The sequence below is a fragment of the Cryptomeria japonica genome, chromosome 5, assembly GCF_030272615.1.
Source record: "Cryptomeria japonica chromosome 5, Sugi_1.0, whole genome shotgun sequence".
Classification (NCBI taxonomy): domain Eukaryota; kingdom Viridiplantae; phylum Streptophyta; class Pinopsida; order Cupressales; family Cupressaceae; genus Cryptomeria; species Cryptomeria japonica.
This window is the reverse complement of record NC_081409.1, coordinates 434,034,724-434,061,324: the sequence shown is the minus strand read 5'-3', so window position 1 is coordinate 434,061,324 and position 26,601 is coordinate 434,034,724. Positions and strand designations below refer to the sequence as shown.

The 26,601-nt window shown below is 39.0% G+C and overlaps 1 protein-coding gene across 3 annotated transcripts in view; it reads right to left on the bottom strand.

The window, feature by feature from the left end:
• The window catches only part of LOC131060499 (uncharacterized), a 107,910-nt gene extending 81,562 nt beyond the window's left edge, over window positions 1-26,348 (bottom strand). For 2 of the 3 annotated variants that reach the window (XR_009110372.2, XR_009110373.2), the window contains exons 1-2: window positions 25,797-26,348; window positions 25,099-25,335 (exon numbers count right to left, since the gene is read on the bottom strand). Coding sequence is in view for 1 of the 3 variants with exons in the window: in XM_057993742.2 (XP_057849725.1) it covers window positions 25,099-25,335; window positions 25,797-26,153 (594 nt within the window). In the remaining 2 variants the exon portion in view is untranslated. The remainder of the gene's footprint in view (window positions 1-25,098; window positions 25,336-25,796) is intronic. The other variant, XM_057993742.2, reaches the window with a different exon arrangement.
• Between the last annotated feature and the right edge of the window lie 253 nt (window positions 26,349-26,601).

The window sequence follows — 26,601 nt, the reverse complement described above, 5'->3', positions numbered from 1 at the left end:
GAATATGGTCAAAACAATAAATGTTTGGGGGGATAAGTTTGAAATAACCATAAATGGTTATGTAAGAGCCATAAATGGTCATGTAAGAGCCATTAGTGGTCTTGGAAGACTTTGGGGGTTAATTTGTTGAACACACAAAGCATTAAATGCTTTTCAAAGATTTTGGAGTCTTTGAGAAGTGACTCCATTTTGTTTAGGAATGTGACAATAATTAGGGGATGGATTAGGCTAATTAGGAAGGGGTTAGAAGAATCTAGAAGGGGATTAGATTTTGCAAGTGGATTTGGTGGGTGAGGGAAAATAGGATTTTATTAAAATAAAAATTTATTTATTTCAATAAATGTGTGCAAGTTGCATTTGTAGGAAAATGCAAGTGGGGGGGGATAATGATTTAAATAAATGTTTTATTTAATTTATTTAAAAGAGGAAAAGGGGATTTTATTAAATAAATAGATTTTATTTATTTAATTGATTGGAATTTGATTTAATGAATTAATTAAAATAAATTGAATAATTTATTTAATTAATAGGAGAATGTTTAGAGATGAATTAATTAAATATTTATTTAATTAACTAATGGCTAGTGGATTTTTAATCAAATAAATAGCGTTTATTTATTTAATTACGCTGGACAGATTTGTGTGACTACACACTTCATTTCATGTCCCCTTCTAGACTTGGCGTCCAACTTCATGTCTCTTAGGCGTACTTTTTTTAATTGTCACAAGGTTATAAAATATCAACATTATAAAGTTATAGCATCATAAAATTGCGACCTTGCAATTTTCAACCACATTTGGGTCTTCACATTGGCGAATCGAATCCCTAAGCCTGATCGAAGACCCGAGACATGCTCACACTGCCCGAAAACCGCATTTCCTCGCACCATGCACTCTCCTTTGTTGCTTTTTGTCCTGGATAAGGGCAGGACAGGGGTGTGGCGCCCTTGTCCTTGCCCTATTTTGGGCCCCCTCTGCATTTATCTTGCATTGAGCTTTGCAATTTTGAAGCGGAAAAAGTTTCCCTATGTCGGCCTATGACGAAAAATCAGTCAATCAACCCTAATTGACGGGTCTATAAGATGCATTCCCATCTCCCATTTGCATAAGCGATAATGAGATAAGTTCAATAAGCATACATGACATGGAAATTGCGATCCTAAGCGAAATCAAGCATTCAAGCATTCAAGCATTCCTTTCAAGCATTGAGCATTCTCAAGTCTCCTTTCAAGGCTAGGTGTTGCATTCAAGTCAAGGATTCAACCATTGAAGAGGATATCTCTTTCATCATTCAATTCCACACAAGCAACTCTATCTACATTTCAATTGCATCCTCCCTTGAGGCGAATTCTATTTCAGTCTTTCATTTACATTTACTTGCAAGTACTACTTTACATCATTTGGTTAATTCCAAAACTGGGGTTTGACCTGAAGGCAAACCCTCAGTCCCAACCCCTTTTCCTCTCTTTTCTATGTGTAGGTTGCAAGTGCGCAGTTGTATTTGCATATTTGGACTTCATTCTCAGATGCGGAAAAACCCTTTTCGGCACACGGATTTTTTGAAGGACCGTGTGCACTTTCAACACAGTCCCGACAACTTTCGCTCAAATTTGCAAGGGAGCTTTGTCTTGACATTTTACTGCCGATTCCAAGTGCACAGCTTCATCCCGCATTCCTATCTCAAGTTATAGTCATTTCTTTGTCTCTTTTACATTTAGTCTTAAATCACATAATTCAACCTTTTACATTCTAAAAGAGGGGTTACTTTTACTTTCCAAATCCATTGTCAATTCACTTAGCATTCAATCTCTTCCTATTGAGATTGGATTTAGTGAATTCTCCCCCCTCTTTTAATGTAACGTGCGTGAAAAGGTTAAGGAGAATCTTTTGTGAAACTTTCACTCCTCTTGAGGAGAGAAAAGTTTTCCTCTTGATTTCTTCATCACCCTCTTTCACCACCATTACAAAAGCATGAATAATACTGATTCTTGGCGCCACCTGACTTAGAGAAAATTGAGACTTAGGATAAAATAATATTTCCTCCCTTCCTAAGTCGTCCATCCATAAAATAATCAAATATTAAAATCTCACGCCTAAGGTATCAATATATTAAAAATATCTTCTTCTCAATTACTAATTATTGCCAAATTGAGCCGGGAGCTAAAGTACTGGGAATCACCAAAACTGAACTAAATTGAAGCATTGAACTGAACTGCTAAAAATAGCACTGTCGGATATAGTACTTACTAAAAATAGTAAATCCTGAAAACATCGCCAAAAAGATTGCTCTTTGAACCCTGTGGATGAACTTTGAAAACCCAGAAAAACCCAAAAATTCTGACGACTGCAACCGACTTACTAAAAATAGTAAGTTCAGAAAACTTCTCTGAACTGAATGCATGTCACACCCCTGCGAAACTCTCAAAAAACCCAGAAGGAATCCACAGTCTTAATTGTAAAATTCCAATTAGTCAATCATCAAACAACTCCCGCAAACCTCCACAAAAGTTGGAAACCCTAATTTTTGCTTCCAATTAGCCTGCAGGTCTCCGGAATAGGCTAATGGCCAACTAAACTTCTCACCACTGAGAAGGGGACATTACAATGACACTGAGAAGGATGAGGAGGATGAGGAGTCATTGCCAGTGCCAGGTACAGCTAGAGGCAAAGCTACATCCAGGATGGAGGACGAGCCACAGCCTGAGCCAGTCATACAAAGCAAGGAGGCGCAATCACGCCCACGAAAGACTACTAGGACTAGACCCTCTAGTTCTACCTCTCCCCTAGTTTTTACTAGAGCTGGGAAGAGGAAGATGTAATTGTATTGATTTATTTACTTTTAGTTCTACCAAAACTATTTACTATTTTCTTCTAGCCATCAGCATTCCTCATGAGGATGTGATTTTGTACCCACTTTGCGTTTAAATATATCTAGACTCAGCTTGTTTCTTTTGTGTTCTCAATTATTGACTCATGGGATGCATCTTCTCGTTGAATTTTGCAAAAAAAATGCATTTCTAATTAAATTTAAGCAATTTTTTAAGTTCCCGAGTTTTTTTGTTGAGTTTTTGCTGAGTATTGGCCAAGTTTTTTTTCGAGCCTTGGAGAGTTTTTGGTTTTGGCGAGTAGTTGAACTATGCTTCCAGTTGAAGAGATGACTACCTTCTAACATGATGTTGGTCAACAACGCCATCCCTCCCATATTCTTATGCACGAAAAAATCAAGCAAACTCAAGATTCAAAAGAGGTTGATTTTTTTGTCAAAAACAAGCAAAAACCTTCAGCAACAGCTGGTACAAACTTCAAAAAAAATTTAAAAATGGGTGCAAGAATTTGGCACGAAACCCAATGCACGAATTTCTAAAGACCCAAAAAAAATTCTGAAAACCCAAAAAAAATTCGAGCAACCGCAACTCAAGGCGAAAAAATTCTAAGATAATGTAGAAACCCCCAGTCGTCAAACCCTAGGTTTGAAAGTCAAAACAATGAATTCTTAGAAAAAAAAATTGTTAAAACCCTAGGTTGTCATCAAAAAACAATCCCTCGCAAACAAAAACCATGAAACAAATCATGTTTGGAAAGCCCGATAGCACATACAAATCGCAGAAACGGGCCGAAAAAAAAATCCCGACGCAGGTCAAGTGTGTTGACGTGGGAAAAGTACATTAAGTCTTTTGGTCAACACAGAATAGAATACTGAGTTGATCCCATTCTCTCTTGGATAAGGGAGTCCCTAATGCTTCTTTAAAAGATCAAAAGGGGACAACCTCAAGGTTTTCAATTGTCAGGTCTTGACTGCCTAGGATAACTCAGCAGTTGATGTGTTTTGCTGGTAAACACAAGGGAACTTACGAATGCAACAAGCAGGCTTGCATCTAGCAATGTTTTGATTCTAAAACTGGGGAAATAAATAACAAAAGGGATAGGTTTTAAGAATCCTAAGGACAATGATAGGAACAGTTGGTGCTACGAGTAGACAAATTTCACATAAACTATTTCCTGCTTAGCCAGAGATATACTCACAACTCCACAAGAATAGTGCAAGCTCCAAGGGATAAAAGGATTTTCAGACTATGGATATTCATTCAGACACCCAATTCTGGCTCAGTTTGAGGCAAACACCCATAGTTGAACTAAGAACAATATTGGGTTCAGATTAACCATGCACAGATACCTACAATCAATGAGACTCCAATGGTATAAACCTGAAATCACATCAAATACCCTCACACTTTACCATTAAATCACTGAACATTAACCAACCAGATGAAGAGAAACCATGCAAAGAAATTAGGATAGATGACAAAACACCATGCTTCAATGCTTCATTCATTTGTTCTAACTGCCATTACAACAATTTCAGTTCAGCAGTCCTCTTCTATTCTACTTCTACTCCTAATTACAACTCCTCTTAAACTACTAGCTGCATAACTTTCTAACTTACTAAAATTCTAACTATCTAACCTTTTACAATGAGAGAGGCACTAGCCTTTTATAGATTTTATATTTTGAATCAGTGGCCAGCATTGAACCCATCCAATGGCTCTGATCTGCCTTCTAGAAGCTCCGACAGCTTTCAAGTTTATGACTTCAACCACCTCCAACTACCTTTTCAGCTACCTGCAACTGTTTTTAATTAATCTTGCTAGAAGACAGAGTTTCACTGGGCTCAAGGCACAAAAAGGGTAATCCTAGTAGCTGGGAAATAACTGACTTGTGATACCCCTTTTTGAGTTACATTAAATGGGGCCTACAAGTAGTCATTTTACAAAAAGGAATTGCTTTACAAATCAATTTTCAGTTATTTCCAGCTCTTTATTTTTTATTTTGCAAGCTCCTGTAGCATCTTGTGCAAGCACTTGCCATCAATCCTTCGCCCTGGCTTTTCCCCTATTGCCTTGTCGGTGGTGGTGGTAGGGGCCCTCGCTTGCCAACAGCTTCAAGCCTTGTCCTTGGTGACCTTCTAGCTTTATCACGGTCCTATCTTCGATTGGTGCTTAGGGCTCCCCTTTGAATTCAATGCCACGTTGTAATGTCCCCTACCTGATTAACATAATTAATCTATTTCAATATACTAAAATCGATTGAGAGACTAATCATGAAGACAGTCATTGATATTCTTCAATTTATTAGTTATTAACAAGTGCTTGATTATTTTCCTCTTTAGATGATTAATTTTATTATTCATAGTTCTTATTATAGACATTAGAACCTGCTACTACTTCAGCTTTAAGGGAGAAAGGTCTATGTATGTTACCAAAGCACTTAGAGACCAAATCCAATAGGTTCCCTCAAATTTTATAGATCCAAGCCCTTACCTATCTTGGGTTTATACCCTCAAGGCTTATGGGTCGCTGATCCCCACCCTATCTAGGGACTTAACCAATTGCTTGAATTTAGACTGCCCCTCTTTGGAACATCTCATCCCCATCTTCTTAAATATTGACAGTAGTAACAAGCATTAGACTATAAGTATACTAACTTCTCATGTATTATGAATATATATGAAATTAAGTATGACTGTCATACCTATTGCAGTCCATATCAATATTACTATTAAATTTTGCATAAGAACATTATCAAGCTTCATATATTAAGCATACATATTAAGCACATCCCAATGCATACCACCAAGAACAAAGATGTTACGGCCTGTACCTTAATAACAGTTCTGATCTGATCCATGGTGATGTTACTGGATGCTTTTGATTCCTTTCCTTTATATCTCTCAATGTGAGGGAGAGGTCACACCTCTTCATCATGTATGCCCTTTGGCAAGAGACACACCCTTTCAAAGTGGGAACATTACACACGCTGTCACCTATTGATGTGTGACTTCCTCTTTGCATTAACATCTCCATCCTATGCTTGAATCCGAACCTGAAAAGAAAATGCAACAGATCAAGAACCAAACAAACAAAATAATACCATATCCCTCGCCTTGGTCATGTTTTTAATTTATCGGCATGCTTCATTGATTCCCACCTTACTACTATTAGAGTCGAACTACGTTTTGCGTTTTTAAAATTTGACTTTTGATGCTTCAAGGGGAAGCTTGGCATTTATTTCGGCGAAAGGAAAATCGGGAAAGGAAAACGCTTCAAACATAAAGCGTCCCCAAAATTTTGGTCTTCTTGAGGAATCTCGACCCACCCTTATTTCAAAGAGTGGCTTCGGTGTTTTTAATGGCACGAGGAAAGGAGAAAAAACGACTTCTAAAAAAAACATGGCCTTGTGCCTTTCATGCTTTTAAATATTGACCTATCATTTCAAAATCAGTATTACTCTCGACTATAGCAAGTCATAAAATAACCTACAATTTTCCCTGATCGAACTTTGCTTTGCTTTATGCTTTGATCATTCCAATGCTAAAATACCCTTCGGTATTTTTGCCGGCACCTTCAAAGGCGATAATAAACATTCCATTCTTTTAAAAAAACAACCAAACTTTTATTACTTATTTTGCTTTGAATTTTAACACATCATTTTCACTACATTTAGCGGCCTTAACAAGGGGTGGGGACAAAATGATTTAAATCGTCCGAAAGGAAACACCCGAACTTATTTTCGACCCCCTAAATGTGGCTTGACACTTCTCTTTGGTATTTTCTTCGGGTTTGGAAGGCACGATAGAAACGATTTATTTTTAAAAATGCCCAAACTTTATTACTTGTTTCAATTTTTTAATACCTATCTTTTTCAGCATTTTTGTGAGGTTTAAAATGTATACTTTTCCCTTTTGGTCTTTACGTTTTAAGTGTCTAGTGGCTTTTTTAAATTGGGGCTTTCTTCGGCAATAATAAGGGCCCTAAAAAAATGATTTTAATTTGGAAGACACCGAACTTGATTTCTCTTCCCAAACGTTGAGCGGTAACACCACTTTCAGTGTTTTTCCCAGCAAAAACAAGGGAGATGATAAAAATTGCTTTGTATTTGCCTTCTGCGGTTTCATTTTGGAGTGATTGGCGATTCTATGTAGAAGTTGAGGTTTTCCTCGGCTTGACTAGGGGATTTGAAATACGATTTTGCCTCTTAAGACTAAGAACGTCTGAAATTTTATTTTACCTGATCATTTCGATTTCAAGATGTCTTAGAACAAAACCTCGGCATTATCTTCGGCATTTCTAGATTGCGGACAGCAAAGTAACTCAAAAGGGGGGATCCCCGTCAAAGATGGGGATGTTGTGCCACATACAACAAATGGCGACTCGGCTGCGAAATGTTCCTGAATATTTCAAGGATGACTATCCGGATCGAACCCAAAATCTCTAGTTAACACCCCACAAACCAAACCAAATGACAAAAGACAGATTTAAAGTAAAAATGAGGTTACAAACTGAGTCAAGTCACCGATCTTGGGAATCAAGTGTGTGCACTGAAGTTCATTCCAGCTTAAAGAAAGTTGAAACATCGTTGTTCAATCATGACAAGCTACGTGGGGCGACTCTAACTCGAAAAGCAACTTGGATATTGCCTCGCTGCCAGTGAGCATCTATAACCCCGGCGAGGTTATAGCCTATAAGCTCACAAAGATTGATCTATTTCCAGTATATTTTCTTTTGAATACCGGTAGAGTTGTCTACACTCCCAAAGCCAAGCATTTTGATATTTCTTTGGTTTTCAATTTCTTTCCTTTGATTTTTTTCTCTTTTTTCTTTCTCTTCATTTTCACTTATTTTGGCTTGCAAGTAATGAAGCCTACATGGCATTGAGCGTTACAGTGGTCGCTGAAGCAGAGCTCCAGATTTTTCACTTGCAATGACTTCCCTTTGACAAAACAATAGGCTTAAGCAATATTAAGCATAAGATGTGCAATGATCGCAATGTTGGTGACAAGACCCAAGAAGCAACTAAATTTTTTAAATGAATAAACTTTAAACCAAATGAGTTGACTATAGGGGCAACCGTCAATTAGGCGCTCTACCAAAGTTGACATCCAAGAAATAAGTTAGAAAACATCCTAACTTCATACACCAAAGCTAGGCAAAGCATACATACCCCTATAAAAAAATGACAAGGAGACAACCCTGGCAAAAGAAAACCTACATTAAAGCAAACAAAGCAAACTACTCTAAAGCGGAAAACAGAAAATCTAAGCTAAAAACAAAAAAGCAAACTACTCTAAAACAGAAAAGAAAACTAAACTAACTATATACAAGGATATGTTGGAAGCTGTAGAGTCAGCTGTGCTGGTTTTTGGTTGTGGTTTTCATTGTTATTATCTTTGCACAACCTGCTTTGTTGGGTTCTAGATCCTGGTAAAATCTTTTGAGTTTCGGGTCCCTTCAAAACCTGTTGTATGGGGTTTTTGGTCCCCTTAAAACCTATTTTCCCTTATTCAAAAACTATATACAAGGATAGACTAACTGTACAAAATGTGGACTATTCGCATGAGTCCCTAACTCGGGGTGACTTCTCAATGCGTGCAGCAGTAACAGGGTAAAGGGAGTACTCCTAAGTCTAAAGGGGTGACTTCTCAATGCGTGCAGCAATAACAGGGTAAAGAGCGTAGTCCTAAGTCTAGCCCATTCATCTTTGTATTCTAGAAGAAAAATTTTCAATGGGCCACTCTCGGGTTTAACTAGGACATCGGGCAATATTAACAATTGGGGCAATTCATTGGGTCCATGGTCAATTTATATACAAGTTGTTTTCCCAAAACATTCAAAATCAAACTGATAATATTCAAAAGTAACAACAGAAAGGAAAGAAACAACCTGGTGTAATTCTGAGTCATGCAATGTGTCGTGCGAGGGAGGAAAATCAGCAACTTCGGGAGGTCGCAACTGGTGGTGTAGTATCCTGCTTGCGTTCGACATGTGCAAATCAACATCACATTCAATGGTGGGTTGTACAAGCTGAAAATCAGTCCTGAACTTGAACTTAGGAAAGTGGGGTGCATCATCTATTGGTGCATCTTCAGGTTGCATAAACCATGCAGCCTTATGTGTTTCTGTCACCATGTCCTTAAATAGCAACGACTCTTCAATAGCTTGATCTTCAAAAACATCCCCAACTAGTTCTTAGAATGCATCGTCCATTTGTGGGGCTAACGCATACTGTTCTTCAGCCTCTAGTTGATCCACTGGGCTCACCGGATCATCTCCTTCAGCACTTTCTTCCTCAAGTGCAAGGTCAGCGAGGCAATCCGTTGCCAAATTGTGATTGATGGGTTCAATTTGGCCAGCATCTAACAACTCCTCCTTTTATCCTCAGAGACTATGGTGCTACAATAGTCTTGCATTCTTTTGTACTCATCAATAGCAAGGTATGCACTCCACACTTTATTTGTTATGCATTCCTCTGGTGATTCCGGCAGTCCATACTGGTATCTGACTTGGTTGACTGCCTCCAAGCACAATGAACAAGTGAATTCAAAATTAGGAGTGTGATGAATTCTACACCACCAAGGCAATAGCACACTTTCCAAGCATATCTCTTCATTGAGACCAAATTGGTTCTCGATCAGATCCCTAAATCGGGTAAATTCATCATAGCTTGATGGAGGGTTGGGACTATCAAGTTGTATGAACACCTCTGGTTTAGGGATATCCCAGAAAAATATCTTTCCCTGCAGCACTCGCTCTAAACTTGACAAAAAGGTCAAGCAACTCAACTCGTCATGTTCAGCTGTGTTGTGGATTTTGCAGTGCCTTGCAAATGCAAATTCAGACAAGTTCCTAGGATACAACTGTGCACCCAGTCTCTCATGAAATCGAGCAATGTCAGTCTGAGGACAATCTCTTTGAAGTGGCTGCTCCCACATCTTGACTTTGGAAATTTTTTTTATTTTTCAGATTTTCGAATTTTTTGGTATTTTTGGGTTTTTTGTTTTTTCAATATAACAGAGATCTAGCATATCTCAAAAATAGCATTTAAAAGGGCATTCTAGACTCAACTTGCTACAAAATCCTAATGGTCGCCCTCCTAGCACCAATTTTGTTGACGTGGTAAAAGTACGCTCTTCTTTCAATCAACACATAATAGAATGTTGAGTGTATCCTATCCTCTCTTGAATAAGGAAACCCCTAATACTGTTCCAGCTGATCATAGGGGATAAACTCAAGGTTCCAACTGTCACGGTCTTGACTGCTCAGGATAACTCAACGGTTGATGTGTTTTGTTGGTAAACACAAGGGGACTTACGAATGTAACAAGTTGGCTTGCATTTGGCGATGTTTTGATTCTCAAACTAGGGAAATAAATAACAAAAGAGATAGGATTAGGAATCCTAAGGACAATGATAGGAATAGTTGGTGTTGCGGGTAGATAGATTCAGATAAACTATCCTACTTAGCCAGAGATATACTCACAACTCCACAAGAATAGTGCAAGCTCCAAGAGATAAAAGGATCTTCAGACTATGGATATTCATTCAGACACCCAATTTTGGTGCAGTCTGAGGCAAACACCCACAATTGAACTAATAACAATATTGGGTTCAAACTAACCATGCACGAAGACCTACGATCAACAAGCCTCCAATGGTATGAACCTGAAATCACATCAAATACCCTCACACTTCACCCTTAAAATCATTGAACATTAACTAACCAGATGAAGAGAAACAATGCAAACAAATTAGGACAGATGACAAAACACCATGCTTCAAAATGCTTTATTGATTTGTTCTAATTGCCATTACAACAATTTCTATTCAGCAATCCTATTCTATTCTACTTCTACTCCTAATTACAACTGCTCCTAACCTGCTAGCTGCCTAACTTTCTAACTTAATAAAATTCTGACTATCCAACCCTTTACAATGAGAGAGGCAATGGCCTTTTATAGATTTTACATTTTGAATTAGTGCCCAGCATTGAACCCATCCAATGGCTCTGATCTGCCTTCTAGAAGCTCCAACAGCTTCCAGGTTTATGACTTCAACCACCTCCAATTACCTATTCAACTACCTGCCACTGTTTTCAATTGATCTTGCTAGAAGACAAAGTTTCACTGAGGTCAAGGCACAAAAAGGGTAATCCTGGTAGCTGGGAAATAACTGACTTGTGATACCCCTTTTTGAGTTACATTAAATGGAACCCACAAGTAGTAATTTTGCAAAAAGCAATTGCTTTACAAATCAATTTTCTGTTATTTTCAGTTGTTTATTTCTAATTTTGCATGCTCCTGTAGCATCTTGTGCAAGAACTTGCCTTCAATCCTTTGTCTTGCCTTTTCCTCTATTCCCTTGCCGGTGGTGGTGGTAGGGGGCCTCGCTTGAATCCGAGCTTGAAAAGAAAATGCAACAAATCAAGAACCAAACAAATAAAATAATACCATATCCCTTGCCTTGATCATGTTTTTAATTTATCGGCATCCTTCATTGATTCCTACCTTATGATTATTAGAGCCGAACTACGTTTTGCGTTCTTAAAATTTGACTTTTGATGCTTCAAGGGGAAGCTTGGCATTTATTTCGGCAAAAGGAAAATCAGGAAAGGAAAACGCTTCAAACATAAAGCGTCCCCAAAATTTGGTCTTCTTGAGGAATCTCGACCCTTTCTTATTTCAAAGAGTGGCTTCGGTGTTTTTAATGACATGAGGAAGGGAGAAAACACGACTTCTAAAACAAATGTGGCCTTGCGCCTTTCATGCTTTTAAATATTGACCTATCATTTCAAAATTGGTATTACTCTCGGTTGTAGCAAGTCATAAAATAACCTAAACTTTTCCCTAATCGAACCTTGCTTTGCTTTATGCTTTGATCATTCCAATGCTAAAACACCCCTTCGTATTTTTGCCAGCACCTTCAAAGGCGATAATAAACATTCCATTATTTTAAAAAAACACCCAAACCTTTATTACTTTTCTTGCTTTGAATTTTAACACTCATCATTTTCAGTGCATTTAGTGGCCTTAACAAGGGGTGGGGACAAAATGATTTAAATCGTCCAAAAGGAAACACCCGAACTTATTTTCAACCCCCTAAATGTGGCTTGAGACTTCTCTTCGGTATTTTCTTCAGGTTTGGAGGGCACGATAGAAACAATTTATTTTAAAAAATGCTCGAACTTTATTACTTGTTTCGATTTTTTAATACCTATCTTTTTTGGCATTTTTGTGAGGTTTAAAACGTATACTTCGCCCTTTTGGTCTTTACGTTTTAAGTGTCTAGTGTCTTTTTTAAAATTGGGGCTTTCTTTGACGAAAATAAGGGCCCTAAAAGAAAATGATTTTAATTTGGAAGACACCGAACTTGATTTCTCTTCCCAAACATTGAGCGGTAATACCACTTTCGATGTTTTTCCCAACGAAAACAAGGGAGATGATAAAAACTGCTTCGTATTTGCCTTCTGGGGTTTCATTTTGAAGTGATTGGCGATTCTACGTAGAAGTCGAGGTTTTCTTCGGCTTAACTAGGGGGTTTGAAATACGATTTTGCCTTTTAAGACTAAGAACATCTGAACTTTTATTTTACCTGATCATTTCGATTTCAAGACGTCTTGGAACAAAACCTCGGCATTATCTTCAGCATTTCTAGATTGCGGATAGCAAGCTAAAGGCGGAAGTGACTCAAAAGGCGGGGTCCCCATCAAAGATGGGGATGTTGTGCCACGCACAACAGGGTGCGGGAAAAACACGACGCCCAGAAAATCCGACACCCGAAAAATCACGTGGGTAAAAAAAATCGTGCGTAGAAGAAAAATGCAAACGGAAAAAAAAACGATGCACCGCTGAAATTGCCGTCGTGGAACACAAACGCGCGGCCGAAAATCCGACGGAGGAAAGTCACACACAACAGAGAAAAAACCAGCGACCTACTGCAAAAAAACGGTGCCTAGAAAAAAAACCTAAGTCGTGAAAGTTCCAAAAACACGCCCAGAACGCAGAGAAAATATAAACATGGCAAAATCTCCTCGAACAAAAAATTGCGATTTTCCTAGACCATGAACCCTCAAAAATTCTGACACAAAAAACTTTCGAAAATCCTTTGCAGCACAAGCCCTCCAAAATCCAAAAACAGCAATTAGATTTTTTCATAAAAAAATCTCTTAAAAAATCTTTGGAAATTATTTCCAGGTAGAAGGGCACAAAAAAACCTTTAAAGGCTCATCACCCACTCTAATACCATGAAACAAAAAATCAGCATACTTTATTGAAAGAATAACAGGCCTTTTATAGGCAATTACAAGGTGGTTGTCTGAATTGGGACTAACCATTCACAGAAGTCAAACTGACTCTAAAAATAGAAACTCCCAGTTCTATCACGAAGTCTCTAAAAATATAACTACTTGTTGTGACCATTTCACACATCGCCCCATTAGAATGGGGACCCCCTCTTTTTCTTAGGGTTCTGTTTTCCTTAGTTAGGTTTTCTCTCTCTGCTTGCTGGGTTTGGAGTGAGTGAGTGGTCGCCTGGGCCGGGTAGATTAGGGTTTCTCTCCGAGGGCTCGTCTTAGGGTTTCTTTCAAGCTGAGTCCAGCCTGGTTTTGGGAAGTCCTTAGTTGTCTGCCTGGAGCCCTAGGTTTGCCTTAGTGGATCTTTTCCTTTCAGGGGAATGAAGATGATAGGATGATAGGTCTAAGGTCAAGGTAGGTCTGGATTGGTGGTTTTCTTATCAGAATCTTGTTTTCCTCCCAGTCAGAGCCTATTAAGCGGAGTCAATGGTCAGAGAGAGATGGAAGTGGCGATTTCAGAAGCTGATGAACAAATGCACTTGATGATGATTGAAGGAGTTTTGAAAGGATATCCAAGGTTTGAAGTGTCAGAATAATGGAAGTTAGCCTGAAAGAAGATTTTCGCTCCTAACCCTTCCAAAGGGTCCAGAGCGAAATCCTCACCTGACCCCCAATTTTGGCCTTAGACGTGCAGAATGAAGTTTTTGAGTCAAGTGGATGGCAAGTGGACATGATGATACTAGGGAGAGATAAAGTTGATCAAGTCTGGATTGAGAAGGAGTGGAATTGAGTGTAAAATCAACCAAGAATAGAGATTTCACTCCTGACCCTTCCAAAGGGTCCAAAGCGAAATCTACCCTTTTTCCACTTTGCTCAAGGATTTGACTAGAATTGTAGACTTTTGGGGCATAGACGAGAGAGTTGGATGCATGTTTGCCTTAGGGAGGAGGTTTTAGACCTTGTGATGATGAAAGCTAGTCTGAGAGGAGAATTTCGCTCCTGACCCTTCCAAAGGGTCCAGAGCGAATTCTTCCCTTTTTGCCTTCCTTTGACCTTAAAACCTAGTTTGACCTTGCCTAGACCCAATTGGATGGAGGTTTGTCTTGATTGCGATGAAAGGAAGTTATTTTGACCAAGTTTGTGTGAGAATGAGTTGAAAGGAAGATGAAAATCAACTTGGGAAATGATTTTCGCTCCTGACCCTTCCAAAGGGTCCAGAGCGAAAATCCTTGAAGACCTCAAATTCTCACTTATCAAGGCCAAATTTCTAGTTCCTAAGGCATGTTTGAAGGTATTTTTGAATGTTCTAGCCTTAGGGAGTGAGTGAAGATGAAGGATTCCAGCCCAAAAGATGAATTTCGCTCTTGACCCTTCCAGAGGGTCCAGAGTGAAATTCTTGAAAACACTCATTTTTCCCTTGGCTAAAGTCAGGATCTTGGTGGAGATGCAAGAGGAAGGATCTATGTTTGCCTCCCAAAGAGGATGAGAGTTGGAAAAGTCAAGGATCAAACCTAAAACAAAAAAATCGCTCCTGACCCTTCCAAAGGGTCCAGAGCGAAAATCTTTGTAACTCTTATTTTCTTCCTTTTTTTGGCTAAGCTTTGGCATGATGGAGAAGGAATTGGTGTGTTCTTGCCTTGAGAGGAAGTGGGATGCTTTGAAAGATCAAGATTTTAGCCCAAAAGAGAATTTCGCTCCTGACCCTTCCAGAGGGTCTAGAGCGAAATTCCCTATAAACCTCATTTGCTTCCTTGTTTGGGCTTGAAACCTTGTTCCTTAGGTGGAAAATTATCTATGTTTGCCCTCAGAGAAGATTGAAGTTTGAAAAATGAGCAATCAAAGCCTAAATCAAGATTTTCGCTCCTGACCCTTCCAAAGGGTCCAGAGCGAAAATCAACCTAAGACTTATTTCTTTCCTTATTTGGCCAAATTTTGATGTCCAAGGCATGTTGAAAGAGAGAATGGGCATATTGAAATCCTTAAAGATGTTTGAAAGCATTGGAGAATGAAGGTTTTAGCCAAGAAAGGTGAATTTCGCTCCTAACCCTTCCAAAGGGTCCAGAGCGAAATTCCTCACAAGCCTACCTTTTTACCTTGTTTTGGCTTTAGACCTTATTCCTTGGGTGAAGAATGATGTTTGGTTTCCTTCTAGAGCAGATTGGAGTTGAAGAGATGAAATATCAAGTCAAGAATGAGATTTTCACTCTTGACCCTTCCAAAGGGTCTAGAGCGAATTTTCTCAAAACCTCTCTTTGCTCTCAACTTTGTGCTAGATCAAGTATGGGCTAAGGTGAAATCAAGAAGGAGATGTGCCTAAGAGTGACTTCAAGTTGCTAGAAATCATTGAAACTGAAGGAATTGAACCAAATCAAAATTTTCGCTCCTAACCCTTCCAAAGGGTCCAAAGCGAAAATTCTACAATCACTTGTTTTCCTTGCAAAACCAAGTCAACTTTGAGTCTTTATAGCTTGGATGAGTGTGAGGAGACGTGTTCTTGCCCTGTTAAAGTTGATTGAGGTCGAATGATGGATGAGTAAGCCCAAACCAAGGATTTCGCTCTTGACCCTCCAAAGGGTCCAAAGCGAAAATCCTAGGATCACCTACTTTCTTTGCAAGACAAGTTCAAATTTTGATTTTTATGGCCTAGATGGAAGTGAGGCGATGTGTCCCTAGTCTTGGAGGTGGATTGAAGTCAAATGATGGAGGAACATGCCAGAAAACTTGAAAATCGCTCCTGACCCTTCCAAAGGGTCTAGGGTGAAAATTCTACAATCACCTATTTTTCCTTGCAAAATCAAGTCAAACTTGGGTTGGATGAGAGAAGAGAAGTGTTTCCTTGCCTTGTGAAATGGATTCAAGATGAAATAATGAAGGAATGAGCTCAAAACAAGATTTTCGCTCCTGACCCTTCCAAAGGGTCCAGAGCGAAAATCCTAAAACACATCCTATCTTCAAGGAGTTGGTGCCAAGTCAGGCCTAGATCAAGTCAGGGATGCTCCTAGGATTGCCCTTGAATAGTATGTTACCTTCAAATGTGCTAATTTCAAGCTAAAATTGGAATTTCGCTCCTGACCCTTCCAAAGGGTCCAGAGCAAAATTCTTCCAACCATCCTTTTATCCAAATTTTGAATGAAGTCAGGCCTAGGCTAGAGTGGGAGAAGCTAGTTGGAGTGCCTTGGAAAGATTTTTGACCACAAAAGATGCATATTTTGAGCTAAAATTGGAATTTCGCTCCTGACCCTTCCAAAGGGTCCAGAGCGAAATTCTGGATAGATCCTGTCCCTGGCTAGGTTTTTGAGCGAATTTGACCTTTTAGGCCTTGTGAAGATCAAACCAATGTTGCCAAGTTGGGAAATAGATTCAATATGAGGGAGTCTAGATGAAATGAGGTGAAGAAAGTGAAATTGGGTATGAATAGGCAAGCAAAAAGTGAATTTCGCTCCTGACCCTTCCAAAGGGTCCAGAGCGAAATTCATCAGAATCACTATTTCCCCATTGTGTCAAGACAAGATTTTGATTCCTAAGGCATGAAAAGACTGGAGGGAGGTTATTCAAGCCTTGCAAGGTGAGTTGAAGTGAAGGAAAACAAGCAAAGAGAGAAATTCGCTCCTGACCCTTCCAAAGGGTCCAGGGCGAAATTCTCTAAATCACCTGATTTGCCCATGTGAGAAGCTAAAAGGATGGATCCCTAGACTTTGTTGGACTAAAACAAGCATATGCTCACCTTCCAGAGGATTTTGGACTGAAAAAATTGGGGTAATTAAGGCCTAATAAAAAAAATCGCTCCTAACCCTTCCAAAGGGTCCAGGGCGAAATCCTTGAGAAAGCCTATTCTTCGCCTTGTTTGGGCTAGACAAAAAACATGAAGGTATGACAAATCTAGATTGTGAGGAGTGAATAAGCCTAGATGAAAAGTTCAAATAAGCCTCCTTGAAGTAATTTAAGCCTTCCTCATATCTTAAGTATTTTAGTGCCTATGGGGAATGAGGCTTCATCAAACCGTGATCAAACTTTAGCATCCACTGAGCTTACTTATATCTTTTCACCAAATTTGCTAATTAAATTTCATTTGGACTAAGACAAATTCGCATGAATTAAGGCACTTATAAATTGATTAATTAATTTTTCTAAGCCTTAAAATAAATAAAAATCAACCTTTGGGGGTTGAAATTATCCTAAATTTAAAAAATCCCCACTTGGGCGCTCAAAATTTATTATTTTCACCTATTTATCAAGTCGGCCATGCTTGTGGAGGGTTTTTTTAATTTATTTAAGCCTTTACCAAGTCAGCCTAGGGGTAAAGTGAGGTGAGCGCCCTATATAAGGGAGGTGTGTTTTTGAAATTTTAAAATCATTCATTCATTTTCCCTTGTGCGAATTTAAAGAGCAGATTTGGAGGTGCGAAATTGGGCAGATTGAAGGTTAATTTCCAGATTTTGGAGAATACTTGAAGGCTGGTTGAAGGCGAACTCCTTGCTGGAAGCTGATTGAAGGTTAATTCATCCAAGGGGAGAGTCGAAAATTCAGAATAAAGACCTCTTATCCAGCAAATTCCCATTTTCCTTATCCATTCTTTTCAAGGTTGATAGTTAGAATCAAGGAAAAGGTATGTACAACCAGATTTTTGAAAGCTTATTCAAGATTTAATTTAATTTTTCATAGCATGGTTAAGTCTTTCCCAATCTGATTTAATTCACAATTAATATCAATTTGAAAATTCATAATTCTAAAGGTTTATCATACTATTTTCAAATTGTAATCTTCTTATTTCCTTGAAGGGTATCTTAAATCCCATACCTTAAGGTACTATGCTCAAACCTAACTTTAAGCCTTTTGTGTAGGTATCAAATGACGACCCCCAAGGCCAGTGGATCCACTACTCGACAGGCTCTCATCAAGGAGGATCAGAAGAACGATGAATTGGAGACTAGGATCATGTCCAAGTGGAGCAATATCGGAGACACCAATCTAGGAAACTTCAATGTGAAGAAGTTTCGGGAAGCACCCTACATCGGGAAGCCGTCACCTATTGCGAAGAGGATAATTGAAAGTGGCATCATCAAGGCCGCAGGTTTCCCTCCTGCAATCAAGTGTCACGAGTTGATGATCGAATGTGCCCGGCACTATGATTCACACTCAAGGACAATCATAGCTGAAGATGGAACTGTCTTAGCCTACCTTTCGGAGGAAGCTATAAGTGAAGCCTTTCATCTCCCAGAGCAGAGAGACATGATCTACAAAAGTCTAGAAGGAGCTAGGTCTGTGTACAAGGATGATCCTAATTCCTGCTTGAACTTCATCAACAAGAATTGGTTGCTCAAAAGTCGACCTCGCCTGAACAAGATTCCCAATACACCGCACAGGATTGATTTCCAGGAAGAGTTCAAGGACTTGATAACCATGCTCAATCGGGTTACTGGTGCCTCTCAAGCCTTCTTCTTCGACAAATGGATGTTCTTCATACAAGTGATTGTGCAAGGAAAAGGAAAGCTCAACTGGGCTAGTAACCTAGACGTGCAGTTGAGGAGGCTAGCCCCTACCAAGTCTTTTCACATGAGTTCATATGTTATATATTCCTTAGTCAGAAGTTTTGAGTACACAGGGCTACCACACAGAGGAGTTGTTGGGAGAGGACCCGGAGAAATAAGAGTTTGTGATTCTTATATTCAATTACATCATCCACCAAAGAATGATTACAAGCTAATCAATGATACCTTCACGATGTATATCACCAAGACATTGCAAGGAGGGATTCACAATCAATTGTCTCTGGAAGCACAGGAGCTTGTGAAGAAGCATGGTGCATGGTTCATTCAGTTTCCAAAATTCACATACATCAGAGTTCATGGATGTCCTTCACCTACCTACATGTTGCCGAGATATCCTACAGACAGAATAATATTACTTGAAGTGACTAGGCAGTTGGCAGCTTATGCTAGAGCATCAAGACACAAGCATGGAAATGGAATTCCCACGCCCATCTTGCTGGGGAATTCAATTGAAGTGTGTCCTAATTCTCAAGCCGCGGAAGATGCAGAGAAGGAGTTATCTCTATATTCATTCACGTCCTTTGCCTCAAGGGAGAATTTCGATCCTCATGGTCATATAGAAGAGACAGTCGGGAAGAAGTACAAGCATGAGTTTCAAGTCGAAGACTTCTGGATGAATATTCAGGATGATATAGAAGTGAAAAGAAAGATGCATTCCAGGTTACCCTTAGATCTCATTAAGAAGTGTAAAGTTTACAAAGTAGCCGATCAAGCCCAGGACAGTGGTAGATACCTCCAATCATCCTATGAGAAGGAAGATAAAGAAGTGAAGATAGATTGGAATGAGCCAGAGGTTTCGGACCTAAGAGCATTGATGGCTCCTGTGTTAGCTTGTACTCGTAGATGGGTAGACATACAACATCAGAAGTTGAAGGAGCAAAATGTATCCATGACATTCACCCTGGAGACAAGAACAGAAGAAGGAGAGGCAAGTGTGAGAGAATACTTCTCATTCCAAGGGTTCAAAGAGAAAAGAAGGACCTGAGAAGAGAGAGCCTTCCAAGAAGAAACAAAAGGTGAATCCTGATCGTCCACCAAGTACATCTTCTAGGCCTGAAAAAGAAGTAAGTCAAGGAGAAGATCAAAGGCAGATAGTGTATGAAATTGATGAGTCTATGGAATCCATGGTGCAGAATGATAATCGGGGTAAAGGACAGGCACCTCAACATTCATCTAGTCAATCTCTTCAGGTTGGTGCTGATGAACAACAGGAAGGAAAGAATGATGATGAAGCAACATCTCCTTTCAGGGAAGATAGACCTCTGCCTAAAGAAATACAAGTTAGGGAAAGAAAGTCTTCTATTCCAGATTGGCTAAAAGAGAGGCCAACAAGGGTAGTTGTGGTCGAAGAGGAGGAACAAGCGTTCGACTTGGAAAGTCTCATAGGAAGTTCTCATGAAGAGGTCGAAAAGAAGAAGGCCACCAAGATGTCAAAAGTGATTAGAGATGAAGCAGGATCCCGAAAGGTCCGGATAGCTACACCATTGGTAGACAAGTATGAGGATGAGATTCTAGCAGAAGAATATGATCTAGATACAATTGATCTTGACCCACTTACCTCCAAGCAGGCTATGGAAGAAGCAACTGATTCAGTGAGAGCACTTAACGACAAACTCAAAGAAGAAATGGAAAAGAATAAGAAACTAGAAAGAGAGGTTAGTGCTTGGAGGAATTATTTTAGCCATCTTAATCAACCTTTGAGACGACAGGATCCAGCAATATCTCCTTTGCACGCACTTCCACTTGAGTCAATAAATGAGGCAGAAAGAATGAAGAGCTTAGCTCAGATCATGAATTCTTGGATTGATGAATCTTACAAGGTTGCAATTGAATTTGCAACAAGGATGATGAAGACGGTCCACCGGGCTATCCAAGTTCTTGAGATCATCCATAATCTATTGGTAACTGTGGATGCATTTGCTCACACTAGAGATGTTGTCATCCCGATCTTGCAAGTGATAAGAAGGACACCAAGACAGATTCTAGCACAAGAGAAGATAATGAATGGAGAAGCCCATAGTCTTCTGCAGTGGTCAACTTTGCTCCAGATAAAGGAAGTTCTTTTCGAAGATATCAGTTCCAAGTGCAGCCAAGTTGAGGGAGCCATCCACCCTATTCAAGACAAGGTATTTGAGGTATTGTGTACGATCCTTGGCAGAAGAATTGAGATCGAGACGGATGTAGACATCCAGGAATTGGAAGACAAGATCAAGGTCATCTTTTGCAAAGAGGAGAACATAGTCACCGAAGAGCAACGAAATCAGATGTATGCTACTATGTTCCTGATTGAGAAAACAAAAGAGATAGAGCTTGGATGGGAGACGACTCTTCTCACTACCTTTGATCAAGTCCTTCACTTGGAAGAACGGATGAAGAATCTTCCTGAGATTCCCATTGCTGAGATTGAGGCGATCACGACCAGATTCATTGAATATGCTTGAAAAGAGCATAGAAAGGAGAACAAAGTTCTAGATGAGAAGTTGTTATAAAATGATGTGGCAACTTAATTCCTATTGGTCTATGTCTCCTCGTTATTTGTGCCAATTCCTATTGGCTATGGATTGATAATGCTTATCTAAATGGGGACTTTTTTGTAACAAACCCTAATTAGGGTTTAGGTGTCAAAATCTCAGCCATCAATCTTCTTTTGATCCAAGCCGTTCATTGTATTTGAGAGTGCTATATAAGCCCTCACTCATTCATTTTAAAGAGTTAGAAAAAAAAAAGTAAGAGAGAGAGAGTTAGAATTTTTAGAGTTCGATATTGTCAGCGGCATAGAAATAAGTAGTGAAGAGAGAAAGTTGAACAATTGTTGTTTATTTGGCTATGAGATCAATGAAATATTGAAGTTATGGTGTTTTATCGCAATCTTTGTGGCTATTTTCATGGTTGTTTGTCTTCTTGAATCACTCTTAGTAGAGATAGCATTTAAGTTTTAAGTTTGAAGGACGAATGTTGTGCTTGATCTTTGATAAGACTCATATTCCAAACCACTAGCTCCTTACTGATTGTAAGAATGCCCTGTGTGGTCAACTGGAAACATTGAGATTGTTTAAGAATTCAATCATTGTTGGAGGCATTGATATGTATCTTACTGATAGTATCTATCCCCTCAGTGATTTGAAAATCATTGAATCCCCTTAGAAGATCGCACCAATTCCAGTGGAGTTGTAACCTCTTGGCAATACTAAAATTGGTAGAGTTCTATCAAGACCAAGCATCACTGAGTCATTCTTAGGATTAATTTAGTCTTGCCTCCTTGAAACCTTTATCTTTTGATCTTTTTTTTTGAAACATCAATTAGCATTAGGAAAATCCTGTTCCCTCATTTGAAAAGTAGTCACACGAACAAGCTTTCTCTGAAAGTACGTAAGGCCCCTTGAAAAACAGTAAACACAACGACCACTGGTGCTTATCCACGAGTAGAGAACCCACATAAAAGAACCTTGAAGTTTCACCGATTGATCCTTTTTTGTGATATCTTCAGCATTCGGAAACTTTACTCAAGAGAGGATAAGATACCTCTGGGTATTTTATTTTGTGTTTGGTCGTGTACAAAATACACATCAACACTACTAAAGAACTCTCTAAAAATACAACTAAATGACCATTAAACACACATCTAAAAATAACAATTAAATAGTCTAATAAGTCTTTGTCAAGATGACAAAACTTGAGAAATGTTGTACTAGCCGAATACGGTAGTGAACATGGACTACACGTTCAATCGTGCTTGCAACTATGAAAACCTTTGGCCAAGGTGGCACATTGCTTCAAAAGCGTTTGTCAGTTCACATGATCTGAATGCACTACTTAGTCAAAGGTCATGCTAGTTAAGAGATACCTATAGTGTATGACCGACTAGAGTCGTGTAGGGTCAAAACACCAGGCTCAGATGGCATTAGACCTAACATTTGTTTGCACTCTCATGAAGGGTACGGCCACTTCTAGCAAGAAGGTGTGCAGGGGACCGCCAGGTTTGTGGTTGGAGATTAAATGCCTCGATGATACTCTCCCTCTGGCTAACTTGCAATGGATAATAAAGTTTCCAGATTGGACTCAAAACTCAATAGACCCTAAACTCTTCTTTGTGCTTTATTTGAAATGTTAATCAATGATAGAGTTAGAATATTTTATTTTGTTTTATGAATACTTATTCATTGTTAGATAAGGAATTATTATTACTTGCATCATTGAAAAGTTAAAGTTACATTTCCTTTTTGTTTTTAAAAAAAGTTCTATGATTTGTTCATATGTTGAATTTGATATGTATAGTTTTGCATTCTTATTCTTGCTATAGGAATAGCTTGTTACAATTACACTACTTTGTTATTTCAGACCAAATGAAGAGAAAACGACGCATCACACTTGTTTCTCATCTAGCACAGCCCAAAACATTTCTAACCTTCCTCCCATTTCCACTACCAAAGAAGCCAAATGCCACCACCCCCTTCCATTGGATGAACTCTTTAACCATGATGCATATCCAACATAGATAGTATATGACAAGCATCATAAGATTGTGTCATATTTGTAATCTCTAAGGAATATGGTTGAGTCCTCTCCTCTAATGATGGTTCTAACTACTCTTCTTTGGTCAATGCCTTAGAATAGATATTTCTCGCTCATTCCTCTAGACTTGTTAATTTGAAGTGTATCGGCCATATTTTTCACATTAATGCACTTTCTCCTCCTTCTCAACCTCCCAACACCAATTTAATGCATCTACTTTTGTTCCTTCCTCTTTTGGGCCTCCTACATCATATGAGTCATCTACTTTCCCACCTACTCTCGCTTGTTCTCAACCATCTCAACCCAAATAGTTACACACATTTCCACCACCATGCCTCCTCTATCTTTATAGCCACAAATTTAAATTCCTTTCCCTTCACAACCTCAAACAAGTTCCACTCACCCACATGTCCAACCTCAAGTTCCTCTTCCCTCACAAGTACAAAACAATCCCCCTTCCTACTCCTTCCCAAGCATCTGATACTTATATGGATCCTTCTCACCCCTTGTCATTCACTTTCCAAATTGTTTCCCACTGAGGCCATATTCCCTCTTACACTCATCCTTCACTCATTACCTCATCCTCTCACCGCTTTTCAATACCTCCTCATGCCACTTCACAATTACTTTAATTCCCTTGCCATCCACTACCCTTCATTTCCCACCTTTATACCTCCATATGGCTTTCCTCCTTTACCTCCTCAATTTCCCCAATCCTTTGATCCTACCATGCCACACCTTACACCATTTGTGGATAATGCGATAGAAGTTAGATGCTCTTCCCACTAATTCTTGAGAGGTCACCATAAACTTACATCATAACCCTCTTTTTCCTAAAATTATATCTCATTCATTCTCCCCTACGTTTGTTAACCCTCACTTCATAATATGATTAATTGATTTTACTTCTTTGTCTTTTCTGCTAGCCTCGTAGTATGCAGTAGAGCTACAACATTAAATACAGGTTCGATAAGTGTCAGTGTCTGTGAATATATTTAATCTCTGCAAGAAGTTTTAAGTGCCTTGCAGACACGAGATATCTGCACTTCGTTTATTCCCTAGGAAGAAGCTCTGCATTCATTTGTGTGGTAGATCCTCTACTATAACCACTACTGTAAGGAATAGTTCTCATTGCTCTATCATAGGATCCATTAACAAACTCTCAACCACTTGGAGAGTAATCAATATCCATCACAGAGGAAACATGATCCTGGTGAACACGGGTTGAAATATTCATTCTTCTCATATCACAGCTATAGCAATTGCAATCTTCATTTGCTTGTAATGAAAGTTCCAGGAAGATTCCCTAGGAGTGTCGTGAAGTTCATAGGTTTCTAAATGATGCTCTATCCTTTAACTTGTTGAAATCCTACATCACTTTAACATTGCCTATGCAAGTTCAAATTCCTCTTCAACAGGCCACCCTATCATCTTTGGTATTTACTATATCCATTATGCTACGCAAGCTTCCTCTTGCCTCGGAGACTTTGTTAACAGCTATGCACAATTGTTTGTTTGTTAGCGCCATCCATTTGTTTTGTATTTGTTTGAGCAGATAATACATTTGCTGCGCTATGTATAAAGGGCGTTGGGTTTTATTTTAATTTTGGAGATGGGACATTACAGTGTCTATATCTGTGGGTTTGTTTGCATACATGGGCGTATTGTGCATGTGACGTGTATATAATGAACAAGAAAAATGGGTCCCATCCGACTTTCACTGTGTGTATGTCTTTGTCATTCCAAGCTTGAAAGCAATGTACAATTCTGTTGTGAACAATCACTCTTAAAGGCAACCTTTGCTGCAACCCAAAAAAGCCTCAAAATCCTTATTAAATTTATTTCAATTTATCATAAATCTAACTATTTCTACAATTCTTAAAAGGAAGTCATCGAAGGGAGGAGGAATGGACTAACCGAGTAATTTGATGAAACAAACTGTTTGTCTAGCGATGATTCTACAGCAATAGTGAAATTATAAAGCACATATGCAATTGCTCCAGCCATAATCGCCCCAACCAAGGCCTGAACTGCTGAAGGAGGAGGACCATTTGGCTTCAACTCCTCTGCCAAGCTATTTGCCTTTTCCAAGGCCTTTAAAGCTTCCAGTTTTGCTTCTTTTCTCACATCTTCAACTCCTGACGAGCGAAATCTCTGTGTACCAAAAAGAAAAAGATGTGTCATTCTTTTCCCCATTCAAAAGAAAAACGCAATTTCCATGCTTGTTCCAGATATTTCAAAATAGAAATTGTGTTGGCAATATTTAATCTAAGTGTTAGGTAACTATTTCTAGCCCATTCTCATTTTCAATCAATGTTTTTGAGATAATCTCACATGCTGCAAGATACCCTGAAGTCTGAGCAAGGTTAGGTGCACCGAGCACCAGCTATCATGTACCTTATAAAAGGCCCGACCTTTACTTAAAAATGATGTTAACTTGACTGGTTTTTTCAAACAATCAATGATGGCAAACAAATAGTTTCTTAACACGGGATAATTTTTTTGCTACACATTTCTATCATATAAACTATAAAACAAATATTATGGATTGCAGAAGCTTAATTTCATTACTAGTGGAAAATGATGTGATGATAGCATATGAAAAATAAGCATACCTTCTCCTTAGCTCTTTTGGCCCTTCTTTTAAAGGACCTATAAAGCAGAAAAGCAATGGAGCCTGTAAGAAGACAGCTGGCTGTTATTTGCAGAGGAGTGGCCTCTGGAACTTCAAAGGGGTTGAAATCCTGAGGCAATTCAATTGGTCCCTCTTCATCTCCTTCCCTTTCACCAACATCAAACAAATGCTTCAGCCCACTTTTTGTGATAAGGCTGCTCCAGCTACCTGGTCTCCTCTCAAATGCCACCCTGCTCTTAATGTGTGCGGGAGGCTTAATTGCATAATAATAATTTGGAGGCAGCGGCACTACACTGCAATGGCGGAAGGGGGTATAGGAAAACGTTTGGGAGTACATCGCTTGGCCTGTGTTACATTGGCACACTCGTTGGTGTCAATCGTCTCTTCAAGGCTTCTTCATTAGTGGACTATATGCAATGTGATTTTTTTGAGGGATTCCATATAATGCCAGAGTTGAAACAAGACATCATTGATGGCTATTTCTTGGGTAAAATTGTCTAGTTACGAATTGTTTAGTAAATATTGAGTGCAAGTTGATGTTCTGTAATTTTACTGGGCCGGAATCTCTACAATTCGATCGATTGGGGCACATTAATAAACTGATTAATTAATAGGCTGATAAATATGTTCTTATTATCGTGTATTATAGCTTAATCTAGGAGGTGGATTCCCTACAATTCTATGGGGTGCATTGCTCTAATTAATTATTCTAGTTTATTCTAGCAAGTGGATTAATTCACGACTCAAATTTAGGGTGGGAAACTATAGTTCTAAGTGTTCTTGTG